The 12,527-nt window shown below is 44.6% G+C and overlaps 1 protein-coding gene across 1 annotated transcript in view; it reads left to right on the forward strand.

The window, feature by feature from the left end:
* Positions 1–12,527, forward strand: part of CSMD2 (CUB and Sushi multiple domains 2) — a 572,570-nt gene that overhangs the window by 507,651 nt on the left and 52,392 nt on the right. Inside the window, 6 exon segments of the mRNA XM_045548313.1 lie at positions 537–725; positions 5,302–5,487; positions 6,252–6,446; positions 8,131–8,304; positions 9,293–9,306; positions 9,505–9,742. Coding sequence (XP_045404269.1) covers positions 537–725; positions 5,302–5,487; positions 6,252–6,446; positions 8,131–8,304; positions 9,293–9,306; positions 9,505–9,742 — 996 coding nt within the window.

Genomic DNA, 12,527 nt, shown 5'->3' on the forward strand with positions numbered 1-12,527 from the left:
TGCGCTGCGCTGGGGGCTTTATGTACAATTCAAATTGTCCAAACACCTGGGAGGTGGGTATGGCCAGACCCAGTTCACAGGTGAGGAGGCTGCAGCTGAAGGAGCTTCCGTGATGTCTCCCGAGTCACAGACCTCGTCAAGTCACACACGAGACTCGAGCCCGGGCCTGCCTGACTTCAACGTGCACACCCCCCGTGGTCACCCCTTTCGGTTCTGCTCTCGGAGCCTGTTTGGGAGCTGAAGGGATTTGAGAGCCTGACCTTGGCCGTAGAGTCGGTGCTGCCTCCAGGCCGCAGCGGGGACCCAGTGCCTCCCAGAGCTGGTTTCCTGTTTCCCTTAGTTGTGTTTTGGCTTTTTACTAAACCAGCTGGCTGTTTTCAACACCAACCACCATACCAGACCTGCCTAAGTGGCAGAGGACCTGGCAGGGGTGAAGACAAGGAAACGGGGGGACAAGAAAGGGGAAGGGACCGCGCAAAAGGCCAGTACTCTCTGCCAATCTCTCTGCCAGTACTGAGTCTCCTCTCCTTGTTCAGCTCCCTACTGCAGCCTGCCCAGGGCTCCCCTCCACGGCTTCATCCTGGGCCAGACCAGCACCCAGCCCGGCGGTTCCATCCACTTTGTCTGCAACACTGGCTACCGCTTGGTGGGACACAGCATGGCCATCTGTACCCGGCACCCTCAGGGCTACCACCTGTGGAGCGAGGCCATTCCTCTCTGTCAAGGTGAGAAGCAGGTGGAAGCCGGTCACAGGGTGGCTCGGATCCAATCCAAGACCAGTCACTTCCCCATGTGGGTTTCCTCTTTGATAATTAATTCATTCTTTCAACAAACATTTATTGAGGATCCATAATCCCTCGAGCCTGGGGATTACATGTGCACAGCGGTCTCAGTGTTGTGACAGTCATGCGGAAGGTGGGTATGTGAGCACACAGATGCACCGTGACCGCGGAAGGGAGTGCTGTGTCAGGAACACAAACAGGGAGCCCAGGGGTAAGCAGCGACTTCCCTCCTCCTGGACAGCTGAGTGGGCTCCTAGCTAACGGCTGCTGGGGCTCGGGCTCATACCGAAGTGGCTTCACCAAACCCTTGAAATGTGCCCGTTTGCATGCATTGCCTTTCATAGTTTATGGAGTTCTTTTTCTCCCCTTAAAGTAATATACATTCAGACTAGAAATCTGGGGAAAAAAAACAGATAAAGCAAAAGAAAAAAAGCAAAAATGACCTAAAATCATATCATCTGAGATCACTGTTGTTAACATTTCAGCACATTTCCTTTGGTCTTTTATATATTGACTGCGAAACTAGGATCATCAGTGTACAAAGCTCTTAATATTTTGTTAACATCTTTCATGTCATCAAATACACTTCACTGTCATTATTTTCAATGGTTGCATAGCATTATGGGAAAACTCATTTATTCAAGTATCATTCTATTGTAGATTTCCATATATGTATATATGTATGTGTGTATATGTACATTTTTTTTCTACTATAAACTTGTAATTCCAGCTGAGGGCAGTGGTTTATGCCTGTAATCCTAGCACTCTCGGAGGCCAAGGTGGGAGGATCACTTGAGGTCAGGAGTTTGAGACCAGCCTGAGCAAAAGCAAGATCTAGTCTCTACCAAAAATAGAAAAAATTAGCCAGGTGTGATGGCGCCTGTAGTCCTAGCTACTCCAGGAGGCTGAGGCAGGAGGATCGCTTGAGCCCAGGAGTTTGAGTTTGCTGTGAGCTGGGCTGCCGCCACTGCACTCTAGCCAGGGTGACAGAGTGAGACTCTGTCTGAAAAATAAATAAATAAACTTATAATTTCATCTTTATGAAATTCTATATTTATTCCCTTAAAATAAATTCCCAGAAGTGAGACTGTTGAATCATAACATTTGCAAAATTTACAGCTTTTGATAATTACAGTTTTTGACACCCCAGAGAGTTTATCCTCATTTATCCTTCTCAGCCACACATGTCTTTTCTCCCACGGTCTCCATGTTATGTGCTGTGTTATTTGCCAATTATATAGTCAGAAACAGGAAATCACGTTGCTGTTTGATTTTATTTTTCTTTGGTTCCCAGTGTGGTGAATTACTTTCTAATGACAGCTTTCACCTCTAAGCCTCTCAACCTTCTCGCCTGTCCTGCACTTTCTCAAAGAATGAAAACAACGAGTTATTAATATTCTATTCTAAGCCCTGAGCAAAGGTCACAGAGAACAGACTGTCCACAAATGACAAATGTCATTTGGCTTCCGTCTCTCTGTCTCTAACGGCATCAACATGGACAAGTCTTTTTTCCAGAGCTCTAGTTGGAAGCTACCAAGCCTCTCGTCTCTGCTATCTCATGCCGCCACCCAAAATTCAGCCCCTCTGGCTTCTGTGCACTTGTCCCCACGCTGCTGTGTGTGTCCTCTCCCCATCTCACCCTCAGCTTCCCACCACCACCCTCCCTCTCAGCTCGCTCTGCGTGCTCTGGAATCCTGGTTCCCCGGCCAGCAAGCATACGCCCTTGGTCACTGCCCAGCAGGCTGTCTTCACTTCTTCCCTCCGCAGAGACAGTGGCCGTCCTCTGAGAGCGCTTAGGCTGTGGCACTTTCAAGTGGAAAGTGTTAATCCCCCCAGGTCCCCCTCATTTCCTGCATAACTCAGGGCCAGGAAGAGTCTGGCGTTCTTTCCGTTCTCTGCTGTGGCTTCCAAACCATGACTTATCCACTCCCCATGAGAGTCCCTGTGCCTCCCAATGCTTCCTCTTTCTGTCTCCAGCCTGTTCTCTCCCTCTACGTAATCTCTCCCTCTACATAATCTCTCCCTCAGAGATCTCATTCCACCACAAGGCTCCAACACTCTGTGATGGGGTCCCCTCCTCTCCTACCCTCTGGTTTGGGGCACTCTATTTTGGCATGGAGATCATGAGACTCAGGCTTTTCGTTCCTCGGCCTGGGAAGTTATCTTCCATCCCCTTAGTTATCCACGGGAGTGGGCCCAGGCCAGGGCCAGTGAGAAGTGGCTGCTGCCCACTTCCTTCTCCAGCTTTCGCCAGGTTGGCTGTCTATGCAAGACGTCAGTGGGCATCTAAGTATTTCTTCCTGAAGGATTCAAGGAAGCTAGGCAGTTAGTCGATCTAATATGACAATTTGGCTAACCTGGTACTACTGAAGGAGTTCAAAGTCTTGCTGTTGAGGCATTAGAAGAGGCTTATGTTTAAAAACTCCCTTATTTCCTTGTTCCTTCTGTGTCCCTGGTCCTCCTCTTTTGGTCCCACTTGCAGCCTTCCACTCCTTCTTCCATCATGTATTCCAGCCTCTCTCCTTCTGGACAGTCTACCCTTCCCTGCATCATAATGAGCCCTAACTCGACATCTCTTCCTGGTTCCGAAGATTCTAGTAGCATCGAGCATTATCGCTAGTCAGTATAGATGGGCCTTCCCTCTGCTCAGGCTCATCCTGGCTCTGGGTGTGGGAGGGCTGAGCTCTAGACCAGCTGCTGCACGGGGTGGGGGTGAGGGGCGATACTGGATACTTTGACCCTGATTAATCTCTCTGTCTGCAAGAGCTCCTCAGCTATCACGGGGCAAGCATGGTTTGTAAGTATTGCTTTCTTTCCAAGCCCAAATGGTCCACTTTTACCTAAGTAATGTGTAGTCCTCCTATAAACATACTGTTAACCCCACTCCTTACAGAATATAGCCCTGGCCGTGTTGCTGCACACGTCTCTCCTGAGCTGTCACCTTGAGATTCCTTTTCTTTGAACTTCCAAGTTAGTTCTGTCATTTTATTTGCATCCCATATCTTCCCTTCTTAGTTTTCCCCCTCTTTTTGATAGAGTATAGCCTTAAGTAAATTCCTCAGAAAGGGTTCATGAGAGGTAAATTTTACAAGTCTTTAAATGTCTGAAAGTGTCTTTGTTTTTGCCCCCACACATGCTCACCCAGTTGACTCGGTAAAATTCTAGGTTACAAATAATTCCCTTCAGAAGTTTAAAGGCTTTGTTCCATTGTCTTTGAACACCCAGTGTTGCGGATGGGAAGTCTGATGCCAATCTGATTGTCACTGCTTCACAGGTATGTCACATTTTTTCTCTCTCTAGGACCTTGTACAAATGTCCTTGTGTCCTTGGACTTCTGAAATTCCGTGATGATATATCTAAAAATGGTTCTCCTTGTATGCCTCTGGCTCCCTTTCAATCTGAAGACTTGTGTCTCTCTCCAGCTCTAAGAAGTTTTCATCTGTGATAATTCGATCCTATCCACTTTCTCTGTTCCCTCTTCCTGGAGCTCTGAACACTTGGCAGCTGGACCTCCTGGACTGATCCTCTGTGTTTTCAGTCCTCGTCTCTCATTTTCTGTCACTGTCTTTTTGGTCTATATTCTGGGACATTTCCTTGACTTTTAATTTCCAACCCTTCTATTGAATGCTTATTTTTACAATCATATTTTTCATTTAAAGGAGCTCTTCCTTGTTCTCTTTTTGTTGTTCTTTTTTCAAAGTACTCTGTTCTTAATTTATGAGTACCATATGTCACCTGAATTTTCTTAAGATACTACTGATCAGAAGTTTAAAGATTATCTATCTGCTGTTTCTTAAATTAGCTCTATTTCCTAAGGAGACTTTTAAAACTTTTTTTTAATCTTACCTTTGTTTATCTCGTTCACACTGCTAGTTTTCTTCATATGTATACTGATCCTTGATTATACATATTTAAAAAGTAAAGGCTAGGTTGATTTTTCCAGGCAGCAGATGTAGATTAGCTCTGTTGTTGATATATACCGATATCTTGGCCCATTAGGTCTCCCCCATGAATAAGAAGTTGAGTAGGTGGCAGAGGTGGGCAGGCAAAGGGACAGCCTTTAGGCCAAGAGGCCATAAACCCTAGAACTAAAAGAGCTTTCCTCTGGGATTCCACCTCCCACCATAGCCACCATAGCAGCCCTAATTCTCTCAAGGGAGTTCCCCTTAAGAAGGGAAGAAAACCCTCTCTATTTTGTTTGGCAAGTAGATGTGTGAATGCCTCTATACTGCATCTGTGGGAACATATGGATAATTGGTCTCACCCTGAGGCTCTCTCCCATATATGTGGGGCTACAGCTTCTTTGCTCCATTTAATCCATCAGCATAATTCTGTCTTCCAATTTTTTTTAAATCTTATGCTGATAACCGTCCCATTTTCTTTTTTATTATGAGACTTTTCCCTTTTCTAAGTTTTTACTATAATTTTATTAGGACCTTGGGAGGAGAGGAAAGAAAAATATATCTCAGAAAACCATCTTAAATCAGAAATGCTCATGGCCTCTGTTTTCTTTGGCTAGCTCTTTCCTGTGGGCTTCCTGAGGCCCCCAAGAACGGAATGGTGTTTGGCAAGGAGTACACAGTGGGAACCAAGGCTGTGTACAGCTGCAGTGAAGGCTACCACCTCCAGGAAGGCGCTGAGGCCACTGCGGAGTGTCTGGACTCAGGCCTGTGGAGCAACCACAATGTCCCTCCGAAGTGTGTCCGTGAGTCCTTGGGCACTGGAGGTGGGTGTAAGGAAGGGCGGGGTAGGCAGCTGAAAAGATTCCTGCAAGGAATGAGCTAAAAGCACAGTAAGGAGGGAAACCCCGTGCATGTGGAGGCTGGGGCATTCAGGGAGAGGAGACGGGAGCCAAACCTGCTCTCAAAGCAATGCTAGACCACTGTGCCCCGAGACGTTTCCACAAACCACCATGGAACTTAAGAATGACCTGCCCCACTTCCTTTTAGATGAAGAAACTGTCAGAAACTTTGCCTGACTGTCCCTTGGTCACAAAACACTAAAATAACAACTTCTAGACCAGTGGCACACACTGGCAGTTTACTGGGCCATATCCAGTCCAAAGACAGAGGTGTTTGTATTGTTTTATTTGGCCTATATTGTGCTTTATAACGAATTTTGAATTGCTTTGAAACATTTTAAAATCAGGAAATTGTACATAAAAGATTCAGATTTCTGGCTTCTCTTGCAAAATGAAGATCTGACCAAATGGAACTTGCAGTCTCACATCCAGCAGTCACCATGGATGGAGTACCACCTCCCTTTTCATAGATTATTTTTTGGCAAGTCTGTGCTTCTCAGTTTGCCACATCCCCCCACCCAACCCACGTTATTCATTTACCAAACCTACCTGGGGACTGGAGATTCTTGGACTCATGATTACTGCATTAAGGCCTCCAAGTCCCTAGATCGGGGCTCCAGCAGTGTCTTCCACAATTAATTAATTAATCCTGCTCCTTGTTCCCCCAGCTGTGGCCTGTCCCGATGTCAGCAGCATTGGCGTGGAGCATGGCCGATGGAGGCTCATCTTTGAGACACAGTACCAGTTCCAGGCCCAGCTGATGCTGGTCTGTGACCCTGGCTACTACTACACTGGCCAGAGGGTCATCCGCTGTCAGGCCAATGGCAAATGGAGCCTCGGGGACTCTATGCCCACCTGCCAAAGTAAGCCCAGGAGGGGAGGGTGGGCAAGTGTGGCAGAGTGCCTCCCACATGAACTCTCTCACGCATGGGGTGACTTGGGAAGGGAAAGGGGATATCACCGGGGACTGCAGTTGGGAAACTGCCTACTCCTTAAGGAAGTATTAATACTGCTTAGCATCTTGTCATCTTATTTAAAGCTACCATTGTCCAGCATCCACTAATTCCTTTACTGAACATTCATTGGGCTCCTACTGTATGCCCTATATGCCACATACTGCAGAGGTATGAAGGTAAAAGACTGTGGTTCCTGCCCACAAAGACTTTTATGGTCTGCACGAGAAGCAGGCAAACAAAGACGCAATGACAATGTGGTGTGATAAGACCTGAAATTGCAGTGCGTGTAGGAAGAATGAGCATAGATAGACCTGAGTGTGACCTAAGTCTATCTGCCTTTCCTTCTCCACTGTTCATTGTTTTTCTTTGGTTATTGAATACAGTCTCAAAGGCCAGGGCCCCTGGGAAGCAGGTGAGACAAAGGCTTACTATGTAGTGCTCTTAGGATCACCACCTGCAGAAGGGAAAGGGAAGAGAAGCAGGGCTGGGCAGAGAAGTTGAGCTCTGAGGCAGCATCAGTGAAAGCCTTAGCTGACCCCACCCCACCCCTGAGGAGCTCTGAAGCTGGAGTGGCCCTTCAGAACTGTCACAATTTGGGACAAGACCAGTCACTGGATGCAGGCTGGCCCAGGGAGGGAGCACAAACTTAGAACTTAGAGGAGAGGACTGTTGAACCAAGGCAACCTGAAGAGGGCTAAGAGCTGAGGGGGTTTGCCAGGAGCTGGGGCAATAAGTCCTGAAAGGGCAGGCTCTGAGCGGCTCACCATGCATCCACTATGATAGGGACACGCTCATAAGACTTAGGTAACCAGTGAGGATGTCACAGAGGAAGTAAGTGATTGTAAAGAGGTAGAAGGAAGTGGCTGGTCAGTGAGAAGTGGGAGTTTGAGACTGGGTGGGAGGAGTGGAGTCTCCCAGCACCTGTGTCTTTATACACACAGCGTATAAAGTGAAATGGAACCAGGTGTGGCCGAGTAAAAGTTGCAAGCATGTGACAGCCTCGCTGCGATGCAGCCACTCCCATTTCAGTGCAGCCTGGGTGGTTGGCCTCACCGCACACTCAGCCAGAGGCTCTGGCCAGTGCTTGGCGGCGATGGGGCGCGAGGTTGCTGCCGAGCTCAGCAAAAAAGGACAGCAGCGTTGGTTTGCAGTGTCCACCCCAGGCACTAGGGAGCACACAGAGTCGCCGTCTCTTCCCAACCACAGTGCTCGTCTGAACCACCTCAGGAGTTTTTAAGAATACACATGCCTGGGTCCCATGTCCAGAGATTGTGGGTCGTGAGTCTGTAGTGCAGCCTGGGCATTTTAAAAGCTCCTCAGAGCCGGGCATGATGGCTCACACCTGTAATCCCAGCTGTTCTGGAGGCTCCTGGAAGCCAGGAGTTCGAGAGCAGCCTGGGTGCTCCTTGGGTGCTTCTGGAGACACCTCCAGTTACGATGTCACATCAGTGTCACCACCCATATTCTGGTCAGGAGTTCTGGTAGGGTAAAGCTAAACAGATCTTATTGCTGTCATTATTCTTGCTAATCAGAAGCAGCATGTGTCCCTCCTCTTGGGGCTGGCTTACTGGGTGCTTTGTGATCATTTTAGTCATCTCCTGTGGAGAGCTCCCCATCCCCCCCAACGGGCACCGCATCGGGACCCTGTCTGTCTACGGGGCGACAGGCATCTTCTCCTGCAACTCCGGATACACGCTGGTGGGCTCCAGGGTGCGGGAGTGCATGGCCAACGGGCTCTGGAGTGGCTCTGAAGTCCGCTGCCTGGGTGAGTGACCTCGCTGGGTCTATCCTGCCCATTTTTCCTCCTCAGGGCAGGTTATATCTTTGCAAAACTGGGATCCAGTCTTTGAACACTGTCATTTTATCTACCGACATAAAATGCTTAATCCAAACACCAACTATTGAGTGTCTAGCATGACTAAAACCCTAAACTACCTTCTCTAGGGCACCCAAAAGGATGAGAAGAACTTTAAGTCTGATGAGACAAGCCTCTGAGAGGTTCTCATTCTGATCAGAAAGACAGTCCCTTCTTATTGGCCCTTATATAATGAACCCCAGTCACCACCTCCGGGAAACTTGCAGAGACACATTCCTGCAGCACACTGAAAGTATCTTTTATGTTATACATTAGCAAATTTTACAGACAGTATATACATATATACATTTACGTACACAGAAACACATACACACACACACACATATATACACTAAGCAAATGACAAGCATAAACACAACCTGGCTTACAAAGGACAAAGTTATCATTTCCCCATGGCTAATCCACTCCCTCTCTGAGCCTTAGATTCTAAGGTTCTCTCTCCCCTCACTCCTTTCTCAGACCCTTCAAGTCCAAAACAGGGTCCCAGCCTCACAAACCTTACGGGATAGATTGGCTGGTCCATCCCGGAGCGAACAGTGCTGTCCCCTGACTGTCCTGGGCCCCTGTTAGGGACACAGTCATGGGTTTTCCCACACAGCCAAGGGAAGCTGGTGGAAATGCCAGGAATACACTCTTCCCAAACCCCATTTCATAAAAACTCACCCGGGTGCCACTCGAGGAGAAGGGAGTATGAATTTAGCCAAACCGTCTGTTTTCACATGGTGTTTTTCAACACAACTAGGCTTCGGCTGCCTTAATGTAGACGCAGATGCCCCCCACACAGTAGATGCTCAGTAAATTCTGGTTGATAAGAAAGGCAGGGGGGATGATCCTGAAGGCAGGAAAGTGACAGTGATCATTTTCCACCCATGTACAGAGACAGAAACTAAAGCTCAGAAATGGATGACCATTTGGGATGCAACCTTGGGATTTGGGGTTGCCAAGTCCTCAACACCATTTCTTTCATGTCCAGGATTCCTGAAGTCACTCTTGAATTGCTACTCTCAGCCATTAGTGGGACAGGCGATGGGGGGGTTGGATGCTTGGTCGTTTTCCCCACCATCCCTGTCTCTTCTCACCCTGACCAAGCTGTACCTCGTCTTTTGTAAGCTCGGGTTTGATTGACTCTCCCCCCCCACAATCCCCACCAAAGCTGGACACTGCGGGACTCCTGAGCCTATTGTCAATGGACACATCAACGGGGAGAACTACAACTACCGCGGCAGCGTGGTGTACCAGTGCAACGCCGGCTTCCGGCTGATCGGCATGTCCGTGCGCATCTGCCAGCAGGATCACCACTGGTCGGGCAAGACCCCTTTCTGTGTGCGTAAGTATGTCATCCACTCTCCCTAGTCCCGGGGCTCAGACTCAACACGGATGGTCTCCCTTTTTCTCTTGATTAGATCAGCTAGGGGTCTTACATATTTGTTAATTTGTTTTCAAAGATGAAAACATCACATGTATTGTTTTCAGTTCTCTACATCAATCACTGTGTTCTCCTTTATTATTTATTTCCTTCCTTGTGCTTTCTTTTGGTTTATTTTTTGTTCACTTTCTAGCTTTTGAGTTGGGAATTTAATTCATGTATTTTCATTCTTTCATTTGTATTGATTTTTATTGATGTGTTTAGGGCTAGGAAATTTCTTCTACTCACTGTTGATTATATCCCATAGATTCTAATAATGAATATTTATTATTTATTAAAGATTCTGGGGAAAAAAAGAAAAAAAAAGATTATGTAATTTTGGTTTTAATTTCCCCTTTTACCTAGAAGATTTGTAACAGGAGGGTTTTTAAATTTCTAGGTGGAAGGGCCTTTTTGGTTTTTATTATGTTATTCATTTCTAATTTTATTGCACTATATATAATATTTCTACTTCATGGAATTTATTGATGTTTTCTTTGAGACCTACTATTTGATCAGTTGTTATGAATGTTCCATGTGCACTTGAGAAGAAAGAGTATTAGGGTGTAGCGTTCTATATATGTTCATAAGATATATCTTATTGATTATGTTGTCTATGTCTTTTGCATTCATACTTATTTTTTGTCCACTTGACATGTTGTGTTCTGAGAGATGTGTTTAAAGTTTTCTATTATTTGTGTTTCTATTTTTCCTTTCATTTCCTATAGTTTCTATTATATAAAGATGGTTTCTTTGTTATTTAGTGCATAGATATTCATAACTATTATACCTCCTTTGCTAATTGTGGGTTTTAGCCTTTAAAAATGACTTCTTTGTCACTTTTAATATTTTTTAGTGTGAATTTTACCTTGCTTGCAACCTCTAACTTTCATTCTTTTGCCTGGTATACCTTTTGCCATTCATTTATTTGAGTCTTTCTGAATCTCTTAAATTGAGTATGACTCTTCTATACAGCATAGATTGGGCCTTGCCTTGTGAGATAATTTGAAAATCTTTTTCTTTTAGTAGGTTGCTTAAACTCATTCACATATATTGATATGACTTATATGTTTGGCCTTAATTCTGTTATGTTTCATGCAATTATGTGTTTAAAATATATTTATGGTATTTCTCTGTATGATACGGTTTCTTTGCTTTTTTTCTCATTCTTTTGGTGTTTAGGGAAGTTTATATGTATGTTCTGTTGTTTATTTTCATACTTATAACATTTTAATGCCATTAGCCTCTTGTTTTCTTATTCAACCTTTTATTCTCTAGTTTGTCAGTTTTTAATAGTATCCTTTGACTTTCACCTACTGGCTGCACAACAATCAATGAGCTTCTTCTTCCTTTTTCTCTCTCCTTTCACTTTCCATTTTTAGTTGAATTATTTCTACTTTTTCAGACCATAAAACATTATTATAGTGTTTATATGTTATTATTCTACCCTTTGCCCTCACTTTTATTTTATTCCCAGATCTACAATTAAATATATTAAAAGCTCACCTATGCTGCTGATGTTTTCCCAGTTATCTCGTAGTAGGGTCCATCTTAGTCTGTAGCAGATTCCTCAGTAAGGTTTCTTTTGCATAATCTCCATGTTCTTAGTGTTTAAACTGTTCTTCTATACCTTAGGACTTGAAGGACAGCTGGATTGGATATAAAAGCCTCGGTCACCATTTCTTTCTTTGACTCTCCTAAAAATTTTCCTTTATCATTATTTTGCTTTGCATGCTACTAATTTTTTCCCTCTAGCACCATGCTTTTTTAAATTGTATGCATTTAAGGAGTACAACATGTGTTTTAATATATATTCATAGTAAGATGATTACTACAGTCAAGCAAGTGAACATGTCCATCTCCTCACATAGTTACCTTTGTGTTGGGAGAGGAGGGGTGAGAACACCTGAATCTACTCTTTAGGAAATTTCCAGTGTACAATACAGTATTACTAACTATAGTCATGCTGTACATTAGACCTCTAGACTTATTCATCCTACGTAACTGCAACTTTGTATCCTTTGACCAACCCATTTCCCCATTTCCCCCACTTCCCCCACTTCCCCACCCCTGGTAAACACTGTGCTCTCTGTTTCTATTTATTTGACCCTTAGAATTATAATATTAGTTTACTTCTATTTTTCTTGTAGGTTATTTGGTGGTTTTCTGCGGGTCCTGATCACTGTTTCTTTTTTTATCCTTAAAGTCTAATATTTTTACTAGGTTATGCCTCAGCATTGACTGTTTCAAGACAATTTTCCCAGGTATTCTGTGGCCCTTTGAATATATAGATTCAGGTCTTCACTTATTTCTGAAACATTTTCTTATGTTGTACTTTTAAACACTACTATTGGCCTCCTGTTTTGTTTTCCTTCGCCATCAACTCCAATTATACATATGTTGCATCTTCCTTGCCTCTCTCCTAGTTCAGCCTCTTTCTCTCTGATCCTTTCACTTCTTTCTTTATCTCATTTTAATTCCCTTGATTCTGTGCCCAATTTTCTTCAGTACCTCTTATTAAATTATCATTTGGGAATATTCTTCCTTGGGCGTTTTATAATTTAGTCTTCATTTCTTGATTTTATCTTTTTCTTCTCTCTCCTGCATGTTATCAGTTATCTTTTATTTTCTTCCCACATTTCATCCATTTGTGCTTATAGTTTTTGATTTTCTGGTTCTCAAGGTGGTTTTTAATCTCTCCAAATGC

The sequence above is a fragment of the Lemur catta genome, chromosome 3 (genome assembly GCF_020740605.2).
Source record: "Lemur catta isolate mLemCat1 chromosome 3, mLemCat1.pri, whole genome shotgun sequence".
Taxonomy (NCBI): Eukaryota; Metazoa; Chordata; class Mammalia; order Primates; family Lemuridae; genus Lemur; species Lemur catta.